This window comes from Camelus dromedarius, chromosome 9 (genome assembly GCF_036321535.1).
Source record: "Camelus dromedarius isolate mCamDro1 chromosome 9, mCamDro1.pat, whole genome shotgun sequence".
Classification (NCBI taxonomy): Eukaryota; Metazoa; Chordata; class Mammalia; order Artiodactyla; family Camelidae; genus Camelus; species Camelus dromedarius.
This window is the reverse complement of record NC_087444.1, coordinates 22,573,718-22,601,477: the sequence shown is the minus strand read 5'-3', so window position 1 is coordinate 22,601,477 and position 27,760 is coordinate 22,573,718. Positions and strand designations below refer to the sequence as shown.

The 27,760-nt window shown below is 44.4% G+C and overlaps 1 protein-coding gene across 3 annotated transcripts in view; it reads left to right on the top strand.

Moving 5' to 3' along the window:
* TBX15 (T-box transcription factor 15) overlaps window positions 1-26,938 on the top strand; it is a 102,138-nt gene extending 75,200 nt beyond the window's left edge. For all 3 annotated transcript variants that reach the window (XM_010980681.3, XM_010980683.3, XM_064488883.1), the window contains exons 6-8: window positions 3,369-3,433; window positions 16,787-16,884; window positions 26,067-26,938. In XM_010980681.3, coding sequence (XP_010978983.1) covers window positions 3,369-3,433; window positions 16,787-16,884; window positions 26,067-26,851 — 948 coding nt within the window. In that variant the 3' untranslated portion in view covers window positions 26,852-26,938. The remainder of the gene's footprint in view (window positions 1-3,368; window positions 3,434-16,786; window positions 16,885-26,066) is intronic.
* Window positions 26,939-27,760: the final 822 nt, after the last annotated feature.

Here is a 27,760-nt window from a genome sequence, read left to right as displayed (position 1 = left end):
ATGGCCTCCAGATGTCTGGTGCATGAGCAGGGGCAGAGGCAGAGGGGTTCCTGCATCCTCACTGGTTGCTGTGGGTCCCTGTGCTGTCCTTTGGCCCCGCTGTCCTCTGCTGTGTGTTGTGGAGGGGGGGGGGTCAGGTCTGGTCTGCTCCTTGGGTCCCTTGTGTCGATATGTGCTACTGACAGAAGACTGCTGAACTTGGGCTTTTCTGTCCTTGCCTCGGTTGGGCCTCCTGGGCCTCCCGGGCTGACGCAGCCTCACCTCAGGTCTCATCCAGGTCCTCTGGTTGGTTCCTGCCTAGGCTGCGGCACCTCTGTTGGGGGTCACCCAGCCTTCTCTGTCATGGTACGTGAGGACCTCTGAGTCCCTGACCCATGGAAGGGCCATGGAAGGCTTGGGGATCCTAATTCAGTCCTCTTCCTGCGGCATTTATACCGATGCAGCTAGCCCCGTGTGTGCATGGAGGTCACCCTGCCGGTGTTCCTCTGAGCCTCCCCACCCCCACCCCGGGATTTTGGTTTGAGTCGGGGTGCTAAGGTGCATGGAAGTCTAACTGCTTGCTTCTCTTTTGTCTGTCTCCTCTTTTCTCATGCTCCACTGGAGTGGAAGGGGAGGATTTTCACTTCTTTTTTCTACCTGATGAGAATTCACCTTATGCCACATCCTTAGGATAGCAGGCTGTCCTTGGCATCCCTTTCTGTACTGTAGAGGATGAGATCTGGGTCTACCAGGTGGCACTTGATCAGGAGCCAAGGGACTACTAGAGACTAAGGATTACTGAGGTTGTGAACACACTGATTTATTCCTCCAAAATACTGTCGTCGTTACCTTGGTATTTGGAGAAAGAGCTGAAGCTATCAGCACAGTCAGTAACTGGGATCCTACCTGCAGTTGTATGGCTAAAGGTGCTCTCCTCTACCTGGATGCCTGCGGGGTAGTCAAGACTGTCCCTGACGGGGCCCCAGGCTAGCCTCTCAGCTTTTCCTGTCACTGCTTCTCTTCCTGTGTACCCTGTGCTCTGGTCAACTTGGACTCCTCAGTGTATCTTGAAAAGGCTTCATTCTCTCCCGCTTCCATTCTACGACTCAACATGGGACCTTTCTTGTGAAACGCGTCCCTTGTTCCTTTCTCCCCATTTTGCATTTTTCATTAAACTCCTGAGCATCCTTCAGGGCTCGGCTCACTTGCTCCCTCTAAGGTGATACCTCGGAGCCCGTCAGCTCAGAACCATCACTGCCTCCTCTAAGCTCTCGGGGAACTTTGCCTTTATTTCAAACCTTATCGCTTTCTGCTTTACATCGCAGTGATTAACGTATATGTCTGCTTTTTTCTCCTAGGTTGTAAGCTTCTTGGGTAGGGGGAGTGGGGACAGACGATTCACAGCTCTACACTGACTGTACACCACTCTGTCACCTGCTACCTGTCACACTGCTTTGCACATGGTTGGCACTTGATCATGAATAAATCATGAGGAGCACAATCAGGCTCTCCATAAAGCTCCCTAAACCCCACGTTAAATGCTTTGAAACAAGTAGGGAGGTGTTGTGTTTCCTAATATTTGTGGCATTTGTCTATTAAATCCCCATGCAGACCCCTGGGCCTGACACACAGGGAGCTGTGGGAAACAGCTTTTCAACCATTTCTCCCAGACCCGTGAAATAAAGTGTCATTATATTTACAGGGGTCTGTGCCCCCAAAACATGGCAGTACAACCGTCTATCAGAAACCCCTGTCATAAATGAGTTGGACAGGATAAGCCAACTTGAAAGAGAAAATAAAATATTATAACCCCAACTTGAAAAGAAAATACGGTGTGTGGTTTATTGCCGTGGATTATGGAGGAAGAAAACTGATTTTAAGTCAAAAACAGAAAAGCAGTGACAGTCTTAAACTCAATACAGTATTCACAGGGCAGACACTAGACTTTGGAAAGCCAAAGCTTCAGGCTCCTGCTCTGGTCTATAAAACAGACGTAAAATGGCTTTTGCTTTGCTATTAGTGCTACATTATTAGTGTGGCACTCTAGAGGCAAGGAATGTTTAGGGAGGGGAAAAAAAATCCTTTGGTACTTTCAAGTCAGAGTCTGTTTGTCAGAGTTGCACATTGCATTTTAAAGACCTTTAGACTGTGGCTTTGGGAAGTTCCAGTCTGACAAGGGGAGACTGAAGAGGGCCTTGGAAGGATTTGCCACGTAGGAAGCAACTTTAGTCACCCCAGTGATTAAGTTCTGCCATGTCAGAAATGGGAAGATGGTCTTAAAAAATGAGACCCCTTTATTTTTTGAATGACCTTCCCTTGAGAGTGACTTCCCTTCTTTTCTGCGCTCCCTAGCCTCCACCCCTAAGTCTCAACTGCTTGAGCATAGTGAGTCCTTAACATTTGGTTCAGACACAAGGTCTCAAAATACCTCCCATGACAAAGGCTGAAGGCGGAAACACCAGACCGCCGGTGGAATTTGTCGGTCCGGCTTGTTCTAGTCTGGAGGCATGAGGGTAGTATATACCATTGCCGAGTGTGAGGGGACTCACGATGCAACCAACAGGGACTCATGCACTGAGTGGAGGTTGACCCACGTGGCTCCCAAGGACCCACCCAACCTGGGTCACACAATTGTGTGCATCAGGTTTGCTCAGTCTTACAAAGCTGCTTCTTTGTTTCTTCTGATCTGCTTGTGAGACTTGAAGACTGGGTGAGATGCGCTTCGTCTTTCCCCATCCCGTCCCAAATTTGGAGATTTTTCTTTGAGTGCAGCCTTGACAGAGGTCAAGCTACTTTTTTGTGTCTTTTCCAAGACCACTTTGGGTCATCAAATGAATGATCTCTAGTGGCAAAAAGAGGCACAACTTAACTGAAATGGGAAATGTCGTCAACTATTTGGTTCTTTCAAGCTGAGGCAGGTTGTCGTCTGATTCCACCTGATTGGATTGATTAAATCCATTCATTCATTATTCACTCACTTGCTCACTTATTCATTTCCTCACTCATTCAACAAGCACTTGTCAGCTGCCTCCTGTGTGTCATGTACCAAGTACCTGACCACTGCCCAGTTTTCCATTTTGATACCTTCGTTTGTCTGGGCAAGTGACTTATCACCATTTGGGGACAATGCAGGTGAGCAGAAGAGAGTTTACAGAGTCACATACTGGGAAAACCCTGATTTTTAGGGAGAAGCGGCTCAGATGGGTCAGACATCTGTATGTCAGGCCCAAGTTCTAGGTCAACTTCAATCTAAATCTCAAACTAAAAGGAAACTAAATTAAAACAATAGAGGTTGTGATTCTTGTTAACTTTCTAGGAACAACAACAACAACAACAACAAAAAAGTCAGTTAACATCAATACAATTCATACTTTTTTGTCTGTTTCCAGATCACCAGATTAAAAATTGACCGAAACCCTTTTGCTAAAGGATTCAGAGATTCTGGAAGAAACAGGTAAGAAAATTGGGAAGGAGACTCACTGACATTCCTTTTCCATGTGACATTATTCCCCCCACTGCCCACTGGTGGCTTCTGGCTTCTGCTTTTTGGGGAACACTTGTGTGTTATGCCACTGTGCTGACTTGGGAGTCCCCCAAAGGCTGAATTATCCAAATTCTTTGTTAATGCAGTGCTAATCACCAGATCACATCCCTCGTGGTGTTTTTCTCCCTGCCTCATACTTGGTAATTTAGTCTCTTAAAGCAAATTTTACAGTGATTTATTATCATTAAACTTCTGGTCACCAGGGGGCAAAGGAGGTGGGAAGGGATAAACTGAGAGTTCGAAATTAGCACCTCTTGAGGAATGATGGAAATGTTAGCTATCTTGATTGTGGTGGTGGTTTCATTGGTGTGTACATCAATCAGAATTCATCAAATTGTAAAAAAAAAAAAAAAAAGATTGCAGCTTATTCCGGTGTGATTAGAGGTGGCTGCAGCACCTATAGTGATATCTCACTTATCTTTCATCATCAGAAAACAAGGAATTGTGGACAAATACTTTTTTCAGAAAATTATTACTTTTAAGAGCTAAAACTTTGTTTAAAAATTGAGCATTGTTTTTCCTCAAATATTTCTGAACTATATTAGATGGTCCCTGCTTTAGTAAAGAGAGTTATTCAACACCACCTTTCTTGACGACCCAACATCATCATTACGATTAGCTTGTTACTTAGTGGAGCTCTTAGGAGTGGCCGATGTTTGTAGGGCTGTTTGCTCTTATCGCAAATGGGCTTAGAGATTGTGGTGTTTTTCTGGTTAATTCTCCTTCTCTCTAAATCCTTCCTATCTCATCCTTCCTATATAAAATTAAAATCTATTATTCACAGAGAGTTAGGAGAGCTTAAAATGGCTAGGGAAAGCAGATATAGCTAAGGTTTTTCAATGAGAAAGTTTCATTTTATAAAACCATACTGAGATAACAAATATGACCCGTCTCCTATAAGTACATAGACTTTGCATTAATTATTATTTACTTTAATGTTCAGACATTTTCCTAATTTAGGGGCTTTTTTTTTTTACTTCTGAATGACAGTTTGTCAGGGGTTATCTTTGCCATTTTCTCTGCCAGAGTTTTCAGATAAATTGTCTAGTATTACATTTAGGATCACTTCGTGAACTATGTAGCACATCATATTAGAACCTAGATTTTTGCTAAAAATCAGCTGTATGTAGTGATTTTTTCTTTATAAAACAATTTATGAAAGCACTGTCCATGAAATTTTTACCATATATTTAAAATACATTTAGATATTTTTATCATATATATAAAATACATTTACAATACAAAATTTAACATTTTATTTACCTCAGAACTTTTTAAGGCCACATCCATTGAGAAAAGTTCACTTAAACTGCTAATTGGAAGATGACAACGTTGAATGACGTGTTCTAGGTCAAGCAACTCGTTAGCGGTAGAGCCACACTGGAACCCTAGAACGCAGGTGTGTGGACTCCTCGCCCGTTGCTCTCCTGTTAATGGTTCTTTGTTTAAAATAAAAGGCCTTTGTTTTCAAAATTTAGCCAACGAAGAATGATTATTTCTTCCTCCCAATCAGTTGCTATTCCCTGTCCAGGTCACAGGACATGCCTCTAGCTGTTTCCTGCTGCCTCCTTTCCAGGGCTCTGCCTCCGGGGCTTACTGAGGACCTTGTTAGAGAGAAGGAACTCAGAATAGAAGCTCGCCTTCCATAAAGAAGCCTCGAGGGTGTTTCAGATCTTTAGCTTGGAGTCCATGGGTGGATTTCAGGAGATTCCAGATACTGAAAGGAAAATGGTGTGTGGGTGTGGGTGAGCAGCTTTTTTTTTTTTTTTTTTTTCCAAGGAGAGGTCTACAGCTTTTCAGAGGCATGACTTAGGACAGAAAATTGGAATAGGGAGGCTGTATTGACCACCTGGGAATTGGAGCCACACTTTAATCCTGAGACTAAAACCATGTGTCTTGAAGCTTTTGTCTCTGGTTAGAAAGTTGTGATGGCAGCTCAATTCAAGTCCTGAGGTTCTCCTGTCTCCTCACTGGGCTAGAAGGAACCTGGACACATCATTTGACCGTGGCCTGTGTCTGCCTTAGAGCTGGTGAATGTCTTACTGCTCAGGACAGTTACTTGTCTGTCCTGCCTGGAGGGCTGTTCTTCTTCATAAGGACTCCAGGAAAGCAGAACTGTGGGTCCTCATTTGCCCAATTCAGTACTTTAATTATTTATCTATTTGTTTATTTCTGACAGCATGGAAATTCTCCATTATATCCTAGTAAAACCTGCAGGCTATTTTAAGTAATACCGGTAATTATAGAAGTTATCTGTGATTGAATGCTTTACTTACATTCTTTCTAATCTTTTAAGCAACCTCGATTTTACAAATGAGGAAACAGGCTCAGAGAGCTTAAGTACACACTGTAAAGCCGGAGAAGGGATTAAAACCAAAGTTCACCTGACTTCAAAGTTTGTGCACTTTGTGCTTTACCAGGCTAACAGTTTAAACTTGGCTTCATTCATCTTCAGCAGAAATGGAAAAGAGAACTATTCCTCTTAAAAACCCTTCATCTACTTAAAGATACTGCTTCCAAAGTACCCAGAACTTTCTCTTCTCCAAATCAATCAACTTATATCCCCTGCCTGTCTTTGTAGACTCTTCCTCATGACTTTGTCATGTACTTTCTATATCCCTGTAAAGGAGGGGTTCCCCTGTAGAGGACAGGAAGTCAGGCTGAACCTCCCTAGTCAGTGAAACTGTGACCTGATGAGACTGAAGTCACCTGGGTCACGACAGGGCAAGGATGAGTTGTGAAATGTAGAAGCCACGTTCATCCTCCAGCGTTCTGGGAGGCGAGATTCAAATCAACTTGTTGGAGGCAAGTACAGAAGACCTTGTATTTATTTCCTCTTTAAAAAGCTCAACACTACCTGATAATCACAGCTGAATTCTCACTAGCTGCCTGAGGGATGAGAGCAAGAATTATTAATGCCATTTTGCAGATGGGAAAGATTGATGGATGAGAACATAGAGGATTATTTATAAATCTTCGGGAACTGGTGGTCTGTGCCAACCCCAGAGTCCAGCTAGTGCCTCACCTTCCAACCAGCACCTCCTCTATTGCCCTTCTTATGCTGAGAGTTCTTATAAATCTATGATTTTCCCATTGCGTTTTAGACATCAAATGACTCCTACAGTCGAGTACGGTTTGATGAGTTGCATATAAATGTACCCAAACCATACAGATTACATTTCCTTTAAAAAAAACACATGGGCTTAAAATTAGGGGGGAAAGTGCTTGGCCAATGTTTTTTGGTTTTGTAGCACACAAAACATCTGTGGAATACTTTGGAGTTTTGGAATTTGCCAAACCTCAAACCAAAACACGTTCACGTTTGTCAATCTCAATCCATCCCAGTGTGATCCGGAGGCTCAGGAAGGGAGTGTGAGAGGAAAGATGGGGAGGACACAGCCACCCAGTGTATGCTCCTTGAATGCCTTTCGGGAGACTCTCTGGGCCCATGAGCCTCTCACTGCGGTGCCATCAGAGGGTGGCTGGGCTGACAGCAGTGTCCTCTGAGTGTCCAGGAGAACTTGAGGGAGCTGTGGTGAGGATGCTTATTTCCCACTCTTCATTTGAATGAAAAGAGTTATCTGTGAGCAGTATTCCTGGCTTCCAGCCCCGTGCCTTTCTCCTTCCCCTCAGTGGGAACCAGAATGATGGATATGATTGCTGAGTCTGGGAAAGGAAGTCTTCGGGACCCGCTTGCCTGCAGAGACTGGACCACCTGGGCTCTTGCTCTTCCCCTTTGCCTGCAGTTCCCAGAACTCCCTTCCCAGAAGGAAGTCGTCTTATTTCAGGGGAGCTCTAGCTCACTGTTTCAGCCTTCACACCTACGCCGTAGTCTCCAGGCACCTTCATCAGTAGCAAAACTGGGGTTTTGGTTTCCATTGCATCAGGCTCCTAGGTCTGTCTCGGAATTTATTCTGAGCTCAAATGAGGACAAGGCGCGATATTCATTGGGCCTTCCAGAATCCCAGCAGGAGTCCTGGTGAGTTCACAGAGTTAGCCCATGGTTTCACCATCATCACGGTCCATTCTAATTCCTCCTGCTTCTTCAGGAAGAGTGTCATTCACAAGATTCAGTGTGAGCTTCAACCTTTACTTATGGAGCTGCTACTTTTCATTCCCATTCATTATGTCCCTGATTAGAAGTCTCCACCAAAGTGTGTGTGTGTGTGTGTGTGTGTGTGTGTGTGTGTGTCCACATTATGGAGAAGAGTAGACATCTGGTCCTTTTGGAGTGGAAACTCTGGCAGATTTTGCTTCCAGGCATTGTGTCTGCAATAGGAGGGAACTTGTTTATTTCTAATTGGTTTATTTCTTCCTTCTAGATTTCTTACAAATTATGTGGCCCAAATATGGCTTTGAGTGGAAGGGTCAATATATGTATTTAGCTTTAATCAGACCTAGCCCCAGGGCACAATATCCAGCATTGCCTCTGGGAGATTCCTCTTATCAGGAGGAGACAGTAATACCTTCTTATTCCCAGGGGAAAATAAATTCCCTCAGCTTGAGATTATTTTTCTGTCTTGTGGTCTGTGTTCCTGGGCGCTGTCTTCCCCCTGCTAGAATGAAGCTCCTTGAAGACTAGGACTGTACCTTTTTCAGGTTCCTATTCTTAGATTTTTTTTTTCTGGTAATGCCAGATATATAGAGTAAAATAATAATTGTTCATTTAGTTACAAAACATTAAACAAAGTTGATGAGTGGCAGAGAAATTAAAAACCAGGAACTCTGGAGTGAGAAAGCCTGACCCCAACCTAGGGTGAGTCAGGGAGAGTGATAGTGGGGAGCTAGTTTGGGACACCAACTAAGAAGGGAAGAAAGAATGAATCTATGAACAGTCTTCATTTGAAAGACTAGGGGCAATTTTGATTCAGATCTGAGATGGACTGCGGCTGTAAGACAGTGAATATCTTAATAGTAGATTAGACACACACACCCTTTGGGCCATCTGAGCTGGCTCTGCATAGTGGGGCATGTCTGTGCTGCCTGAACCTGGGGAAAGGAGGACACCCTGCAGGTTCCAGAGTCTGTGAGCCTTAGGAAAGGAGTCCCAGAGGCTGAGCCCGAGCAGAGGGAGGTTTAGTTGGGAAAGGTCACTTAGTAGCAAACTGAGAGGTAAAATGGCATCTTTGGGGGGGCCACCCCAGTGGGCAGCTCTTCCAAAGAGAAGACAAAGGGCATGAAGTGAAAGAGAAGCAGGAGTCTTTGCACTGAGTCTCATGGTCGAGAAGCAGGCACTGGAGGTCTGTCTGTCCGCATGCCTGGAGAGCCCCCTGTGCTGGGCTAGAGGGAGCACCACCCCTGCAGGGATCTTGTGCTTTAAAGGGAAGAGGCAGAGGCACAGAAGGTAAGAGGACTCTGTGGGTCTCTCAGCCCACATCTCAAGTGAAAACCTTGTCCCTGTTAGGAGTGGCAGCCAAGATTTTACAGAAAGCCCAAGTATGCTTGGGAAATTTTGTATAATTCCCAGGGACCCCTTCCAAAGCAAACACATACATAAAGAGGAGAGGATTAAAATTATGATGTGTCTGTAAAGTGAAGGTTCTATGAACTTGTTTTAGAAGTGCCGTGGTGTGTGTGACTCCGGGTTCTCCTCTGTCAGCAACCTGCTTCCTGTCTTTGACCTTGGGCTTTACCTGTACTCCCAGCTTCCAGTGCATCTTAGCCAACTGCAAGGGGGACTGTCCCAGGTGACACGGTTCCCTCCAGATGTTCCTTGCTGGCATGGCACCCCAGGAGCCACTGCTGTTGGTCCCATGATAGGTTCCTGTTGGAATAACCCTTCTGTAGTCCAGGGTGTTGCTGCAGCTTTCGGGGAGGGTGTCATTGTCTCTATGGAGTTCGCTCTTGGAGGCTTGGCCCAGAACACTCTAAATTCCACAAGACAGAGACTGTCACAAAGGGCCAGTGGCAGGCCGTGTATTATGGGGAGGTTGGTTTATATGGATAAGTAGTTTTAATAGGTTGCCCCTCACTGCAAAAAGCAAGAGGGCTGCAGGATGAGGTGTGGGAGGCACTCAAAGTCTGAGCTCATTTTCAGAGTGTTTTCCAGCAAGCACTGCTGTTTGCTGGGAATGTGGCTACTGGCAGTCCTTCTTGGTGCCTGGTGTCCCTTTACATGTTTCGGGGGATGGTGATCTAAAAATGGAGCCAATACATCCCATTCACTGTGTTATGGAAATGGATGTATTTACTTGCTGGAAGAGGATGCTTAGCGAAGCTAATACTTAACCCAAAGGAAGGAATCTCTACTGGTGGTGGGGAAAACATTTGAGAATAAAGAATTGTTTTGCAGCTCCCCCTCTTAAGCAGCTCCTGTCCCAAGGCCATGTTCATAAAGTGCAGAATCACCTCCTTGGCACAGAAGGGAACCCCGTTAGGTTCCCACCCCTCCTAACAACACCCAGTGAAGACAAGTGTGCAGCCAGAACGAGGACTGTGAGATGAGGAGCTGAGGGTGCTGAAAGTTAAAGAAGCACAAAGGAGGGCGAAGGGAAAGAGATTAGCCCCAGGGCCAGCTCCTCTTTGCTTACATCTGGAAGAAACAACTTTTCTTTGGGAGTCAAGGGTCAGGGTGGATCGCAGTTAAAATCTGTTAGTAGAGTTCTCCAGTATAACCAATTATCTCAAATCTTGTCTACCCCCTTATCTAGCTATTAAGCTGAACATGCAAAATTACCTTAGTTGTAGGTCAAAATGGTAGGCTATCGCAATTTCATATAGTTCAACCTCTTATATTTATTTCAAGGCATTTGAATCGTAAGTATACAAATAATAGCAATAATCACTTTGTATAGTATCTGTGATCCACATTTTCTGTTGTTACCTCTGAGTTGATTGATTTTGGTGCAGTGCTTCCCATTTTACTGATGGTAAAACCGAGTACTGCGAGATACTAGCTTTCAGAATTTGCAAATCCAGCCGATGACAGCATCCAGAGAATGCTGTCACTCTCCTCTGATGGGCATAGCTTGTCAGTTGGCAGACAACCTTGCCCTCGTCCACCTCCTGGTCCCTGTGGCTCCTGAAGGCACGCTTAGAGCCAGTGAGCTGACTACTCGCCTTCTTCCAACCAGCATGATTTCCCAAGTGTCTCCCTCACTTTCAATGTGTGTATTTTCATTCATTCTCCCTAGAGCCATTGGCTGTATTTCTCCAGCCAGTCTCCTCCTGCTCTTTCCCGGAAGTCTCACCAGCCCCTGTAGATTTTGCATACTCTTTCGTTGTCCCTGGCATGGGTGCCATTTAGCAGCTCTGTGGAAGTCATCAGCGCTGGACTCCTTTGCAGGCATTGCTGCATCTACAGTTCGGGGTAGCTGGCCCCGCGCTGGACTGGAGCAGCAGCATCCTGCCAGAATCCACCTATTCATCCAGGCCAGAGCTGTTTTTCACGTCCCCTGGCTTACGGTCTTTCAGCCAGTATTTAACATTTTTTTCTCTGCCTTATTATTTGTTCTCCCTCCTCTGTCATGAATCTTTTCCACCATTGTCCTCTTGGCCATGTGGGTTTGCCAGAGAAAGTTGGCAGTTGTTTTATTATCTATGGCTCTTGCCCAGAGATGGTGTCATCTAACAGAGTGACGTCTGTTTAATGGCTAACATGTTGGAGTCTGAAATATCTGCAAGATAATGAGGCCTACAGAGGCTTGAGGGACACGTTTTTGGTTCTTGGAGGAGAGAATGAGAAATGGAATTAGGTAACGTACAGGTCCTTCCACATTCAATTCAGAGCCAGAGGGATGACAGAGCTTTGAAATTCCAGTGAAGTAAGAATGTTTTCTCTTGGATTACAGATCCCAACCTGAGCAGATAGGGGGGTGGATTTCTTTTACTTGAGCTAGACCAGTGGTCCTCACACTGTCATTGTATTTTCTCTCTCATTTTGAAATGTTTTGTGTTTAATCAATCTAAGTAACAATTAGGAGGGGGTAATATCATTTTCTCTGTTTTCAGACAGGGGGACCTAGGCATGAAATGGTGGGAGAACTTGGCAAGGTGGCACCAATGAGCAGCAAGGTTGCAGCTGGAACCCAGGCGGTCTGGCCCCAGAGCGAGTGTTCTTAACCACTCTGCTAGTCTGCCCCTCGGGTGATTTTGTATTACTAAGTTAAACTTAGACCACGCCAGTCAAATACAAAGAAACTTAGTATTTTAATCAGTCTGCTGCATGTTATCAAGGATTTTTATTGTCCTTCTTGAGGCAGTGAAAACTCCTTAGGGACCACCATTGCTACCTACTCAAACTCCAAGTGCGGACAGGGTTCCCAAGTTGGGAATCACTGGGTGAGGAACAATTTGAACTCAGCTCCAGTTATCTGTCCATTGGACACCTGTTCCTCTAAACCATTGTAAAGCACATCAATGACAGACAATTCATCATGTAGATGTAATTATTGTACTACCTAAAGCCAAATCTTGAATGATAGATTTTTTTTTTTCCAATTTGCAAGACCTTCTTTGGGAGGTCTTTAAGGCTATCCCTAGACAACAAATACCTGAGGAATCTGAAGGTAGTAGCCGATTCCAGATCCAGTGAAGGAGAAGGATGGGTAGAAGGTTTGACCTCACCTCAGTAGACCAAGGACAGTCTAAGAAAAAGGATTAGAAAGTTGGCCTATGGGGATTAGATTTGAAAGAACAGTACATCCAGGTTTTGTGTCCTTTTAAATGCTGGAACAGGAAGAGAAAGAAGAGGAGTTCAGAGGCACAGTATCACCCACAGGATACTCCATGGTATTCACCCTCTGCCCCTCATCTTGCACCCGGAGCTCTAGTCACCCTGAACTGTTTCCAGTTCTCAAAACACATCTTCTCTTCCATATTCCCAAGTCTTTGCATATGCTGTTAACTCTACTAAGAAAGCTCCTTCTGCCCCTTGTCTGTGTGGAAAGCTACTGAGTCCCCTGTAACATTACACTTAAATAACTGGCCTTTGATGGAATCCTCCGTGCGTCTTCCAGGTGTATTCATGTCTCGCTCAGTGCTCCTTGGCATTGTTTGCACATCTCCAGTGTAGCATTTATCACACAGTTCAGAAATTAGTCAGTTACATATTGTTCTCCTTTTGTTGAGCAGGACTCTCCTAAAGGGTAAAGATCCTGTATTTTTTTTGCCTTTACATCTCCTGAACCTAGCACGTAAATTGTTTTCCTGGTTGGGTAATTCCTTTATGATTTCAAGATTCTATCTCAGAAGCATTTCCCTTAGCCCTTGACTGTCTTCTATTGAGAGATGCCCAGTGGCCTCCCCAGTCGCTAGCATAGGTTCCCTTTGTTACCAGTATCACCAGCAAAGAGTATGGGGAAGGGTCAGGTGTCGGAACTACAAAGAAAACAAATGAAAGAAACATAAAAATCAATGCTCAAGACAAATAAAAGGCAGAAACTGTGCATTGGTGTGTTACCTAACGGATTCATGAATGTAGTTGTAATTGTTGTAATTATCAAATAGTTGCTGAACTTCAAAGGAATGGTCCCACCTTTTTTTTTTTTTTAAATAAGAAGGTTGGAAGAATATTTCTTTTCACTCTGGCTATTTTTCCAAATTGGTTGATCTCAAGGCAGCATCAGTTTGCAAAAAGAGCTCTTTGGCTTATTTCCTCTCCTTCCTTGCCTCCCTCCTCTTCAGCACATTCTGTTGGTTTGGCCAGTAAGCAGACTGAAAAGTCTAAAGAGAAGAGGCCTGGAAATCAGAGAGGTGATTACAGCCAAAGTACTGAACAAAGCGGGTTTGGAAAGGGTCTCTGTTGTCACAAAGTAAGCAAGAGGGGGACACTTGCCAATTTGATCATCTCTGATTGGAAACTTCAGAGATGACATCAGGTCTCTGGTGTTCAGCAGACCCAGAGAGGCCCACCATGTGGAACATGTTAATGACATGTGGTTACCTAAGACTGCTTTTTTTTTTTAATCTGTTAGACAATGAATTCACTTTTAAGAACCTTGAGATAAAGTTTTATAAAACTGGGATATAATGATGATGAATCAGTAAACAATGTATTGCTCAGTATAAATTTTGAATAGATATCCAAGTGGCTGAAGATGTTAATGGAAAGTTGGCCAGGATTCTTGTAAGAGAAGCTGAGGGTAGAAATGACGGGCCTCTGCTCAGGGACTCAGACTCTGTTGAAGGTCAGAAATTCCATGACCAGAATAGAAGAAACCAAAGGAAAACTGAAACCTTTCTGAGACCTGAATCAAGAAATGCACAAACAGCTATACATAGAAGCAATTCCCAAGTTCCCAATACTTGAGGATTCTCTCTGTCTTCAGAGTCTTGATTTGATGTCAAGTTGTTTTCCTAAGGTTTAGGCTTAGAGAAGTGAATGCTGGTTACATTTCAGGAAATAATGACTCCGTAATAAAACACAGGGTAAAAATTTATTCCTTTAGCTATTAATTTAGTCCATATCAATTGAAGTCTTGCCATGTTATAGGCATTGTGCTAAGTACTGGGATGTAGAAAAATTTGGGTCCATGGTAGACATGCTGGAGGTGGAGAGTGAATTAGCTAATACTTACCTTGCCACGTCCCTTCCCAAGTCCTGGAAAGTGGAACTAGCCCTTTTGAATAACAGTGATGCTTAATGGAGTTTGAGGATAAGTAAGATGTGGCATATAGTAAACAAATAGGGTGAATTTCTCTAAAAAGAGATACACTCTGAATATATAAATAGACTCATTAAAGTCTAGGTTGAATCTATGAAAAATGGATCAACAGCAGATTAGTAATGTGGTTAGGAATGTATGGTCTTAGCCATTAGTTTTCAGTAGTCATAACCTCCACCACCAGCTTCACCACCAAAAAGACCCTTGTGACAGACCCCTGGACTTGATGAACCGTGGGCGTGTCCGTATGTGGTATGTCCTACAGTACATTCTTAACAGCTCACAGAGATCTTCCTGATGAGGATGTGGAAAATGTCTGACACTCTCACCGTTTGCCCATTGGTGATGGAGCCAGAGGGTGTAAGTTACAGCAGAGATGTCAGCCCAAGGTCAGAAAGAACTTTCTAACAGATCTGTCTAAAGATGAAATATCTTCCTTGGGAAATACTCAAACAGAGGCTGGATAACCATCCAAGGTGGTATCAAAGGAAGTAGAAGTAGGTGACACCCAAGAACCTTCCCAATTTTTAAACCTCTGATTCTGTAACTCAGTCTTTCCATTGGATAAGTGGATAAATTATCGCTATCCTGCATAGAGTTGACCACTTAAGTGAAATTATTAATACCTTTGCCATAGTCTTTTTGCCTTTTATGAAAATGAAGTCAGAGTTCATTTTCTATTCCTTGAATAAATATAACCCTCGCAGTATGTCAGTGCATTATTGCCACCTCAATCTTCTATTGCTCTATTATGAAATGGATAATATTCATTTGTACCTGAGCTAATATTTTTGTCCCCATCCTTGGTACATGTTCCTGAGAAGAGCAGACTAGGAGGTGGAACAATAAAGGCCTTGCCATTTGCAGTGAGCCTCCTGTGCCATTAAAGGGAATCCTAAAGATGTTCTGGTGAGCCCACAACATTCCAAAGCCAGGCAGTCAGATCTAAGCCTGGCCTGTCTATTTTTTATGTTCATCAAGGCTCAGCGTGGCTTTATCTGCCTATCCCCTTATTATTCTGAACTCTCTAATTGCCTGGACTCTTTCTCTCCACAAATAGTTTCATGTACTGTATTCAGCATTAATGTAGGGTGACTATCTGGAGATGTCTTCTATTCCTACTTTTAACAGATTAACAGCTAATAAACACCATGCAACACCCTCTGCTCTCAACCTCTTCTAAAAATACAGAGTTTGATTTGCCAACATTGGTGTATTTAAAGCCTCCAAGATGCCAGGGAAGACTTTAGAAAGTTAACTGTGCAAGTAAGGCCCATTCAGAGAGGAAATTTTCCAACACAAAGAGCCAATCGGAGTATCATCAGCTCATCAGAGGAGAACCTCGGGGGATCTTATAGTCATTTATAAGGAAAGGTTATTTGTTTTCACTTAAAGCTTCTCACTTTATTCTTGGTATGCCAGCTGAAGAGAAGACTAGAAACGTATTACGTAGGGAAAAGGACAGGCAGCTAAATTTCATCCTAAGAGGAAAAGTCTCTCATTTCCAGGAAGGGACACCATGTTACCTTCCAGTGACTTTGCAGTGAAAGGACTTACGCCACCTACTCTTCTCTAACCTCTTTCCCCTCCCTTCTCGTAGTCCCTGAACTTGCCCTCCCTCCACTTAGCCAGAAGTGAAGCAGTTAATTTTAAAGAAAAATCAAGAATCAGAAGGTGCCTTCAAAGCTTTAAACAAGGCACAAACCAATATTCTGTTTTGAGGATATGGAATATCAGCAAGAATATGTCTAAGGTGATCTGGATAACCTGGATAATTGTGTTGGAAGAATGCCCATCAACACCTCATCTATATATGATAGAGGGGATTTACTGAAGGGTAAATTAGACACTGTGCACATAGTTCAAGTAATGAAATTTCCAGTATCAACAAAACAGAGGTCTTAAACTAATGTATTTGTAAAATGTTGGCTGTTTCCTGAAGTCCCAAGTCTATGACTCTCAAAGACCAGCTTGATTATTATACAAAATATAGGTAAATATTTGCAGAAATGTATTGGTCTTTTTGTTTGAAGTAAAATTTCTGGGACCAAACCCTCTTTGTGCCTTCAGGTAGGTATTTCTTACTGCAACAGAAACTCAAGTGTGTTTGACTGCTTACCTCTCCTTTGATTTCTATTGCCCAGCCTCTATCTGTTGATTTAAGAAGCTTTTAAAGTCACAGCAATATGACAGTTTCATTGACTCCACAACCGTGGTGGTGGAGTTGACTGTGGGACAGGCTGTGTCAATGTGCTGAGGTAATGACGAGGACACCATCCTGTACTAGATAAATAACACTACTCTCTGCTCAACTCTATTCGTGATAGCAGTGACCTTGACCTTTAACACTCAACATGTTTTTTTTCATGCAGACCAAAGCTTTGAAGAAAGGTCAGAGTGCAACAGACTTATGACCTAGTTACACATCTTCTAAACTGGGTTAATTTCTTCTTTCTCCTGCAATCCAGCCTCTTCTTCTTTTTTTTTTTTAAATCCAGCCTCTTCTGTACCTTGTGCTCTTCCAGACTGATCTACCCTAGTGCTCATCTCTCTCAGCGCCTACACCTGGTCACACCAACCACCTTTGGATTTTTTTTTTAAAATCAGTGCATTTCTTGCAGTTATTTACAACTTCCTCTGCTGGCTTTTCTCTCTGTAGAACTGGACTGGAAGCCATCATGGAGACGTATGCGTTCTGGAGACCCCCTGTGCGCACGCTCACCTTTGAAGATTTCACCACCATGCAAAAGCAACAAGGTAAAGGCCTGGGGCAAGCCTCTGCCTCGCGGCTGCGCTGGGGAGGGAGCGGGAGCCGGACTGCGTGTAGCGCATCTGGTCCCCAGCCACGCCACGGGTTACACCGACTCTACTGGAAGGAAGAGTACCGGGTAGCTCTGAAAATAACCAGAGCGTCATCACTCGTGCGAATCAGCCGGTTCCAGAGGCAGCATTTCACCTGGCACACCCAAACTCTCTCTCCCTTCCCAACAGCAAGGTTGATTGCAATGGTGGTGAAATTATTATTTCTGTTGCTAAGCATTCACATAACCCTTGGAATTTGAACAGATCTTCATCACAATTTCATTACTCATGGCAGCCTTATCAGTTTTCTTATTCTAGTTTTTTTTTTTATGTTTTGGGGTATTTTTATGTTTGTTTATTTTTATTTTTTTAAGTGGAGGTACTGGGGATTGAACCTAGGACCCTGTGCATGTTTACCATGCATTCTACCACTGAGCTATACCCACCCTGACCCTTTCCTCTTCTAATTTTGTAGATGAGAAACAACTTAGCTCCAGACAATGACAATACGTTGTTCAGGTCTGACAGTGAGGAGGGGGCTGCCACAAGCTGTCTCCTCTTTTGCTTATGTGGAGACACACCCATGTCAAGTTGAAGTGCCAGGTGGACTTCTTCCTCCCACTGCTCCATGCTTTTCATACACTCTCTAACCTCCCTTCTCTTGGAGCTCAGGTTGGGAAGTCTGTGGCCATGTGTACAGCTGGCTTCTGGGCTGCTTTCAGCTCCTTTTCTCAGTCCAGCCACTGGCTTTCCCAGGCGCAGCACCCAGTCACCTGGGTACCCACGTGAAAACTTCCCCAAATGTCAGACGCTGTGTGAGTACCTCTCCAGCCTCCTCTGGCCCCACAATGACAGTGGTCAAACTTACTGACTGAGCTTATTCTGTTCTGCCAAATGGTTGCCATTAATAGAGTCCTACTTTTTGAATTGGAGGCTCTGTGATATAGGAGCCCATTCTTGGACTTGATAACACATTCCGTTCTCAGCGAGGCTCTAGCAGTTTGCACACTGTTAGGTTTTGTAACCTAAATTACTGAACTTTCTCTGGTTTTAAGCTGGAAATAGTGATTAAAAGCATAATCTTTTAAAGCTGGAGTCAGACAGCTTGGGTTAGGCTCGTATCATTGTTCTTTCCTAGCTTGGTGACCTTGGCCAAGCCCCTCATCCTTTCTGACATTGAGTTTTCTCATCTGCATGATGGGAGAATGTAATAGAATTCTTGTGAGGATTAAATGAGATAATGCATTTAAAAACACAGTAAGAACTCAGTGTGTGCTGGGTGTCATTGTCATCATTGTCACCACCATCATCACCATCATCATCGTTGCCTTCATACCCTTATGTCCCTATATATCGAAACCTAAGAAAAAAATGCACCAGGGACAGGAAATACTGCCGTTCTGCTGATTAATTATTCAAAGCGTGATTTAACTTCACAGGGATCTGGTGAGACAAGTGATTCAGAATTTCCAACCCTTTTTTTTTTTTTAATAAGTGGAGGAGAAACGGATGCCCTTGGTAGGAGGTGACTTGCTCCTCATAATGCTGTGACTGAAGCAGGGTCAGTGTATATTCAGGGTGTTACTGCTGCTCTGATGCCTTTGTGGCCCTTAAGAGGCAGAGGTCTATGGAAGTTGGGAAATCCGGGCCTTTGTCTTTGATGGCCACTAACTCTCATATAACTTGGGCAAATTACTGCTACTCTGAGTCCATTTCCTCACCCTCAAAGAGGGATAATTTTTTTTTTTTTTGTGAGGCCATTTATATAAACATGCTTTATAAATGAAAATGTCTCACATAAAGACACTTGATCCTATTTATTTCTCAGGTGGCTTCTTGCTTCTCTGCCTTTGCTTTACTCATTAACTTTTCAGTTTCTAGCCAAGCAGGAGTTTCTATCACGGAGCCTGGTATGAGAAGGTTGGCAGGAATACTGCCAGTCCCCAAGAGCAGGTATTGGTGGTGACACTGTGTTCATTGCTGTGTCCCCAAATCTATCACAGGGCCTGGCACCCAGGAAATACCTAATGAACAGTGAATGAGGTCCCTTGGTGGCACCGTGGCTCAGCTGGACAGGGTCGATGTCTGATTAAATCTTGGAGCGCAACCACCCAACATGTGTGTGGCTATAGGTGTGGGTGATGACTGGGGATGGTAATCTGTGCTTCACCAGCACGTGGATCCACCGGGCAGGTGCAGGCAAGGGAACCTGCATTGCTTAGGCGTGCGGCATAGCAGGTTTCACGGGGCTTCTATTGAAGATATATCAATATTAAGATGACTTACTGACACTTGGGAAACAATGGTTTAAGAGAAACTGAATTTTAAAACAAAATGGCTCATATTCATTGAGTCCCCCCTCCTTTTTTTTTTTGCACTGATGGAGGGAAATGAGCCTGGAATTATTGGACACGTATGGTGGTGGGATGGGGCTAGAGGAAAAGCCAAGACTCTATTAAACAATTTAACTGGAATACATTTTTGAACTATACAATGAACTTGATCCAGAGTCTCATTATTAAAAAATATGTGGCTTGGTTTCTTGATGTTAACAAAGGATGTAAAAGTAACAACACCCGTTCCTTCTTCCTTTAAAAACCAAGACTTCCAGTAACTCTGAACAGTATCAGTCATCAAGTGAAGATGAGACATGGCTGTCTGTGCTGAAGTTTTGTATCTTAGAAGAAGTAAAGAGTGGTGAGCTTCTAGTGGAAACTTCAGTGGCAGACTGATTTTGTAGTAACTCCCTTCTGGTGAGGAGCGTGTTGGCAGTGTTAGCACCAAACCGAAGATCCAGATAGTGACTGACCCACCTGGGTGTCCGTATTACCTCATTGCTTCCAACACATGAATATCTGGATGTCAGATACGCGGCCCTGGGACAGTTTGCACTGTTGCTGCCACTGGAGACTGGAGCAACCATTCTGCTTGGATGAAGTTAAGGGTACTTTTTCCATCTTGCCCTTGCTGTCATTTTAATTTCTCTTTCATTTGCTCAGTATATGATTCCATGAAGCTCCATTAAGACCCATTAAATTGTTGGGGGTTTCATTAACATCCATCTGTTAATAAAATTTCAAGGAAAGTGCTTAGGTGAATTAGTTACAGTTTTACAAAAATCCAAGTCCTTTTATTTTCAAAACCACGTTGAATGGATGCCCTATAGAGTTGTTTCACTTGTGGAGAAGAATGCATGGAATTCATTTTCCTCTGCCTTTAGCACAAAAATCAACTGAGGACCAGAGCAGCCTGGCAACATATCTGCAGTTAAGTGGTGGCAGAACTGAGCTGAGAACTCCAAAGCAGATCTTCTGCCTTCCCAGGCACTTTCCTTCCCACTAGACCTTCTTCATTCTTATTCATTAACACTCCAAAAAAGTTAGTTTACACTTCCAACTGATGGTTTATTGTCAACAGTTTGAGCATTCAATCTAAGTAGTAGGTCTATATTTCATTTCTGTGAAGTCAAGTGTATGGTTTTATTTTCAGACGTCTTCCTTTAGAATCAAAAAGGGAGTTAATACTTTTGGAGAGTCTGGAGACAGGAATCATATTTCAGGAATTGCTTCTGCCTGAACACTGCTTGTGGCAGGGACAAAATGAATTAACCAAGTAAGTGATGCTTGGGGAAGTCGAGTGAGGTGATACCGATGCAGAAGTAAAAAGAATAGTCCAGGTCAGTTATGACCAAGTTTAGACCTGTTGTTCTGATGATACATACAATGGAACTACTTGTATGGCCAAACCCGAGAGAGCTTTTGTGAGTGGCGTCTCCAAGTGATCTGACAACTGTCATACAAAAAAGGATCCACCCTGGACCCATGATACCAGAGCTGTTAATACATCTCCCTCTGTGGATGCAAGGAGACCTGCCATTTACAGAAGCCCTCCCTTCTCAACTGGTAGTCGACATCACTAGACAGATTTCAACACCGTCGTGTCTTTTGAGGTTTGTCAGGCAGTTAAGTTAGGATTATGAAGGTCTCTGTTGCTGTTGGGGTTTTCATCTGTTTGATTTGTGTTGATTAGAAGTTGGTCAGTAAAAAGGATCAAATACTGAGCAAATTTATACCAGTAAAAAGATTGGGAAATGAGGCTCTTTCAGTGGACCGCAGTCTTTGAACTAATGTGGGATCATTATAATGTTTCAAAGAGAGTCATCTTATGCTGATCTCATTTATCCCTGAGATAAGGAGTAATGCCCACAAGGAGTTCTACAAGGACTGGAGAGCATCTCAATTTAATCCACTCAAACAAATGGTTATTGGTTACATATTCTATTTTGTCTTGAAGTCCCTTATGTGCGATGCATCCAAAACTGAGTCCATGATTCACCTCACAGACTTGGCGCCCTCTCCTGGGGGAAGGACACCACTCTCCATTAATCATCCTAGATGTTTCCCTCCCTCCTTACCTACCATATCCAACCATTATCGAGCTCTTGGCTCTGGCCACATCTCCAGTCTCCCTTGCTACCACCCTACTCCAAACTGTTATCATCTCTCACCTGAATTCCTTCTCAGGCTCCCCACGGATGTAACACAGCTGCCAGCATCCCTGGACCTACATCTTTTTCAGGTTTAAATGGGATGGGGAAGGTCATATGCCTCCCTCTAAAGAGTTCTAGCAAAATCTCACTGAGTCTCGTTGACTCTAATTAGGCCATCCCTGAAATAATTACCATGGCGGGGACGGGTGGGGAATATGATGCTCCATGCATGAGTCGTGTCCCTGCTCTGGAGGTGCGGATGAAGGGGTGAGTGTGGGAGAGGGGGTGTTTCTCAGTGGGAAAAAAGGTACTGTTGCCAGGAGAGAAGCAGGTTAGTTCTAAATGACAATAACAACAGATAGGGACCACAGCAAGGAAGGCAGTAAAACAAGTAGCAGAGAGAACAAGCAAGTTAATGGAAAATGAAAAAAATGGGGGATTCCACCTGGGGCCTGTGGTAGGTGTAAAACAGGGCCATTTCAGAAGCAGAGAGACTTAAAACACAGAGGCCCATGTGAAACATGAGAATTGGGTGACTATGTTAAAAGCTATTTTAAAGGGAAGAGGTTTGGATCTATGCATATCTTTAAACTTAATGAAGAAGGATGCCCTAGGAGTCTAAGATTGAAACCACCCAATTCCCATTAGCACTACAATGTTTCATATTTGCATCTTGAGAAGGGTACTCATTTCAATTAAGGGTAATTTCTTAGTTGGGAGGAAAAGGGCTGTGATCATTAAACTTTATGGCCTCTGGGTTTATTCCCTGGGATCCGTCCGTAGGCTGCTGACATCTTACCTCTTACCTGTTCGAAAGCCTCCAAGAAGGCTACTCAAGGACACGCAGTGAATCAGCACTCCTCAGGGCCAGATGCCATTCAGTTATATGAGAGAAGAGTCTGGCTCGTGGAACCAAGTAATTACATGGAAATTTATTCTCGACTAGCCCAGATGGGATTTTGTTTTACTGGTTTTCAATTTTGGGGAAAAATTGAAAATTGGGGGAGGGGAAAGCACAAGAAAACAAACCCAAAAGGAAGCTGTATGTGAAAGCCTCCATATTACAGTCTGGAAGTGATCAATTTAAAGATGCAAAAGTCAGCAGGTTTGGTATTCAGGATTTTCACGGTCACATTTAACTTGTCTTCATGGTACACCAGTGTATTCTAGATTATTGTCCTCGTACGGAATCACTGCTAAAAATGTATTCTTTTTGGTTCGTTTGGCTGTGAGCCTTGAATATTGGAGCAGTTAGTGTTGAATATGAATTATAATGAGGAACTCTTCACTTTAGTCCACGGGCAAAATACGATGCAGGGAAGTGGGGCGGTGGGGGATTCGTCCTGAAATGCTGGAGAGTTTTCAGCTACTTAGAGCATTACATTTTAATCACCTCCCAGATGTGGGTTAAGACCTCTGAGGATAATGGGAAAGACACCAGCCAGCCTATTTGTGTTCAGTTCTGCTTTGCTTGATCTGATCTGAGAAGAGATGGAGACATGGTGGAGAGTGAGCGGAAAGGGACAGATAGTTCAGGAAGAAAGCAGAATTGGTTTAGCCTTAGGGAATATGGGCCTGAGGGGTGGCCAGTGCTCCATCATTCACAGCCGTGGCAGTGCCTCTAGCCTGTTACATCCGGGCAGTTGGCTGTGACATAACGCTCGCCAGAGTGTGGAGAGGCCAAGATGCTCAGCTGCATAGACAGAGGCCAGCACCTGACAGCCATCCCCATTAGACCCCAAATGCTCTAAGAGTCCTTCCTCCTTCCTTCACTCCTTCTTCCCTCATTGGAGAGAGGAGAAAAACAGATTTTTATTCCTATCTGCACTTGGTAACGTATATTATTTCCTCCATTTCTCAAAACCTGCTTACAAGGTAGATCGTCAAGATTCTATTTATATGGACAAAGCTAACTTGCTAAGGTCCCATAATCAGTAAGACAGCTGGGGTTGGAACGGGGTGTGTCTGACCCTACAGTCCATGCTTACCCATTAAGTAAACTTTAAATCAGGACTCTTAGAGCATTCTGGACCTGGTGGGTACAGAGGGGATAAAGGCAAAGGAAGAAGAGGCCACACAGGAAAGGGAGACATGCCTTCCTCTGAGAGCAGCTCTGACCCTTTTGCATCAGTGTGGCCTGGCCTCCTGCTCGCCCGAGTGCTTCTGCGGCAAGAGGCCTCTAGGCAGCCAAGTGTGGAAATGTACCATGAAGGCAGCCTGCCTCCTTAGGCTTATTTAGCGCTGGGCTGGCTCTTCCAACCTTGGAAAGCAGCTGACCAGCTGTTAGATCACAAGAGAATAAAGACTTCTCAGTTATCTCCGTCTGCATCTCGGCAAAATGAACGCCATAGTCTTCTCTCTCTGGGTGGACTTTGAAAAATGGCTATTACCTGTAGAGAGTACTTTAAGTGCATGCGAGCATTTCTTCAAAGCAAACGCAAGCAACGTGACCTTCTCTTGGACAAGCTTGCTCTCCCCCTCAAAACACTGGTTTGGATAGGGGCTCCCGCCCCCTGAAGCTCAGCAGGCCACCAAGTCTCATTTCCAGTGAGTGTCATATAAAAGCCAAAGCAAGCTGACTACAAACTTTTTACCATGTGCCTCTCATCTGCTCAGCAGAAATCCCTGTAACTTGTTAATAGTTCCCTTCTTATTTTTTTTTTTCTAGTGAAACCAATTGAGGCCTTAAATCAGTACCATTCGTTCCATCTTGGCCCATCCGAGAAAACCATTTAGAGTTGTAAAAAGTCATCTGCTCCATCGTGCACTTCCTGCTGTAGGGCTTGGGCCAGTGCCTGATGGAGCGTACCTGTAACAGGATGGAACAGTGTGCTGAACAGGGGGCCTCCTTGAAGACCACATAAACACCAGACCTGGGAGAGCAAGGATGGACTTTCAAAGAGAGGGGACCAGATACACATCCCATAAAACACAAATCTCTTTACAGCTGGAGTCAAGTTTCTCCATTTGTGCCATGGCACTTATTACACTGACACATGGCATTTAGGGTAGAAGAGGGCGAAAACGTGTAGGACGCCTCAAAGAGGAACCACATGCTTGCTGAAAATGAATCCCTGAGCTGGGCCACTCAGTGAGACAGAAACAAGAGGTGTGTTCTCCCTCAGCCTTCCCTTCAAGAACTTCTTTATTAAATTACCCGAGAACACATTTGAAGTAGGGTGGGTTGAACTGGCCCTTTCTGTTGGTGCATCAGCCACCAACCCAGTTCTGATATCTGCACGTTCTAAGAGTGACCCTCTCAAATACAAATTCAGGGATTTTAGGAGATGAAGGAGGTCCTCTAACTAAATAGTGGCCCCTGGACCAGTATCACCTGAGAACTTATTGAAAATGCAAATTCTCAGGCCCTGCTCCAAACCTACAGAATTAGAAACTCTGGTGTGGAATCAGCGATCTATGCTTTAACAAGCCCTGCAGGTGATTCTCATGCACCTTAAAGTTTAAGAATCACTACTCTGGGTACCTCAGAATAAGGAATTTGGATTGTATGTTTGGTTCTCAATCCTGGTTTGCACATTAGAATCATTTGGGGAGTTTTGAAAACAACACGGATATGGAGCTTCCGTGTTGCTCAGAAATTCTCATGTCATTGGTCTGAGGTGGGATCCTGCAATTTCAGTAGTTTTTAAAGCTCGAAGCCTCTCCTAGCTTTGGAATCACTGACCTAACTCAATTTCTCATCTTCCTGATAAACTGAAACCCAGAGAGGGGATGTGATGTGCCCAAGGTCACAAGGAAGGTTAGTGTGGCAGAGCTGTGAGTGGAATGCAGTTCTCTTGCCTTGATGACCTGTTTGTCCTCATGAATATCCCAGATGCAAAGACTGTACTTACTATCTATGTTTCAATCTCTGGGCCAGGGCAGGTTATTATAATTAGGGAGATTAGCAGAGCCTCTGGATCTCAGTGAGTCAGTTTCAAGTTAGCCTTGCTTTGTGCTGACCCAGCTCTTTCAATTGTGCTCATGTCTTTCATATGATACAACTTCAACCCCATATCCTAGTTGCTACTACCTGGGCCTCTCTGCTCAGCCCTCCCAGGCCTCAACCTTGGCATGGCACCCTGCTCCAGGGCCCCATTTCCTCTGAGATTAAGGTCCTGAAATTTGGCATGCTGTATTTTTGGATGGAAGATTAAATATGGTGAAGCAAGCAACCATCTCAAGTTAAAATCCATCTTTAATGCATTTCCACTGAGAATGGGAAAAGCTGAGTGAGTGGGTTTTAATGCTGAATACCAGAGGTCTTACTGGAAAGTGAATGTGATGGCAAGAAATGGCAAAGTGACTACTGGAAGATTTTATTTTTTTTGAAAAATAAGACTTACTAAAGCTCTTCCACAGAGAAGCAAAAAAGTTTAGTTTTCTTTTTTGGTCACCCTCTTTGTCCTCTCTTTTGGAGTGAGTGAGTGTATGTGTGTGTGTGCTTGTGCGTGCATGCACACACCTATGTATGTGTGCACAGGTGGAATCTCTTAGCCTAAGTCTGCTGAGTTAAGGGAAAGCATTGGTTTTGTAAAAATCAGCTTATCTTGGATATTGGAAGGACCTCGTTCACGGCTTGCATCTGGCCAAGATGACTCATCTGAAAAGGCCTCTGCATCAGTGGTATTTATGTTTTCTCTTGCAGGGGGCAGCACAGGCACTTCCCCAACCACCTCCAGCACTGGGACACCATCGCCTTCAGCTTCTTCTCATCTTTTATCTCCATCCTGTTCTCCTCCAACATTTCACCTGGCCCCCAACACTTTCAACGTGGGCTGTCGAGAGAGCCAGCTGTGCAATCTAAACCTCTCCGATTACCCACCATGTGCCCGGAGCAACATGGCTGCCTTGCAGAGCTACCCGGGGCTGAGTGACAGTGGCTACAACAGGCTTCAGAGTGGCACTGCTTCGGCCACTCAGCCCTCCGAAACCTTCATGCCTCAGCGGACTCCATCCCTGATCTCAGGAATACCAACTCCTCCCTCGTTGCCTAGCAACGGCAAGATGGAAGCCTACGGTGGCCAGCTGGGGTCCTTCCCCACCTCCCAGTTTCAGTACGTCATGCAGGCGGGCAACGCCGCCTCCAGCTCGTCCTCACCACACATGTTTGGGGGCAGCCACATGCAGCAGAGCTCCTACAATGCCTTCTCTCTCCACAACCCTTACAATCTGTATGGATACAATTTCCCCACTTCCCCTAGGCTAGCCGCAAGCCCAGAAAAACTGAGTGCCTCTCAAAGCACTTTACTCTGTTCTTCTCCTTCCAACGGGGCCTTCGGAGAGAGGCAGTACCTGCCCACGGGGATGGAGCACAGCATGCACATGATTAGCCCTTCGCCCGGTAATCAGCAGGCGACTAACACCTGTGACGGCCGGCAGTACGGGGCGGTCCCCGGCTCCTCCTCTCAGATGTCCGTTCACATGGTTTAGTGGCCAGTCCAAGCAGCACGGAGCCAACCGCAGCCAAGGCCCCAGAGTCTCCATGGGCAGATCCTCCTCTTTGGGAGCCTTTGAAAAACAGGAACTGTGTATTATTATTAATATATATATATATATAATTTTTTTTTCTGGAGGAGGAAAGCACATCCCAAGAACAACAAGAGACATTTAAGCCGCTGAAGGCTACTTGCGGTGGAATCGTCTCCAACTCAGTGGCCATTCCCTGCCTTCCCAAACGTTAGTTTTATAAAGCATCGCCTACTCCAGAGTGGCCTTTGAAGAAACTGAATACTCATTTTGTAATAATGTTAAGGGAGATGCTAGCATGTAGCAGCCACGAGAAGTTACCCGCACACAAATACAGACCTACCTATACCTACATGCATACACACGTACATCTATATCCATACACAAACTCATCCACACACAAACACATGTGCACACTGACGCGGAACTGGGTGAACTCTGCGGAGGGAAGCCCGGAATGGGTGCTTTCACCAAGCATTTGTCTGTGTACAACACTCTATGAACTGGGCCAGCAGTAGCTGCCAGCATTTCTCCCCTGCAGCTTCCACTATTCCTGGAATGAACCCCTGGAACCCCTTCCCATCAATGAGGGTGGAAAGACATCAGTACTACGCCTGGACTTGGCTTCCCGAAGAAGATTGCTTTTGAACTTTGGCTCTCTTCATTTGGTGCGCTGTCATCCCAGTGGTGCCCGTGAAAAGAGGGATTAAGAGCAGCTGCGTGAGAGCGAGAGAGAGAGAAAGAGAGAGAATGAGAAGGAGAAGGAATAGAGAGCGAGAGAGAGGTGGAGAGCAAGGCTGAACGAGGAAGTGTGAGCAGTGATGAGAGTTTGAATTCACCAAGGATGTGTTTTGGGGGTTTTCCCCTCCTCCC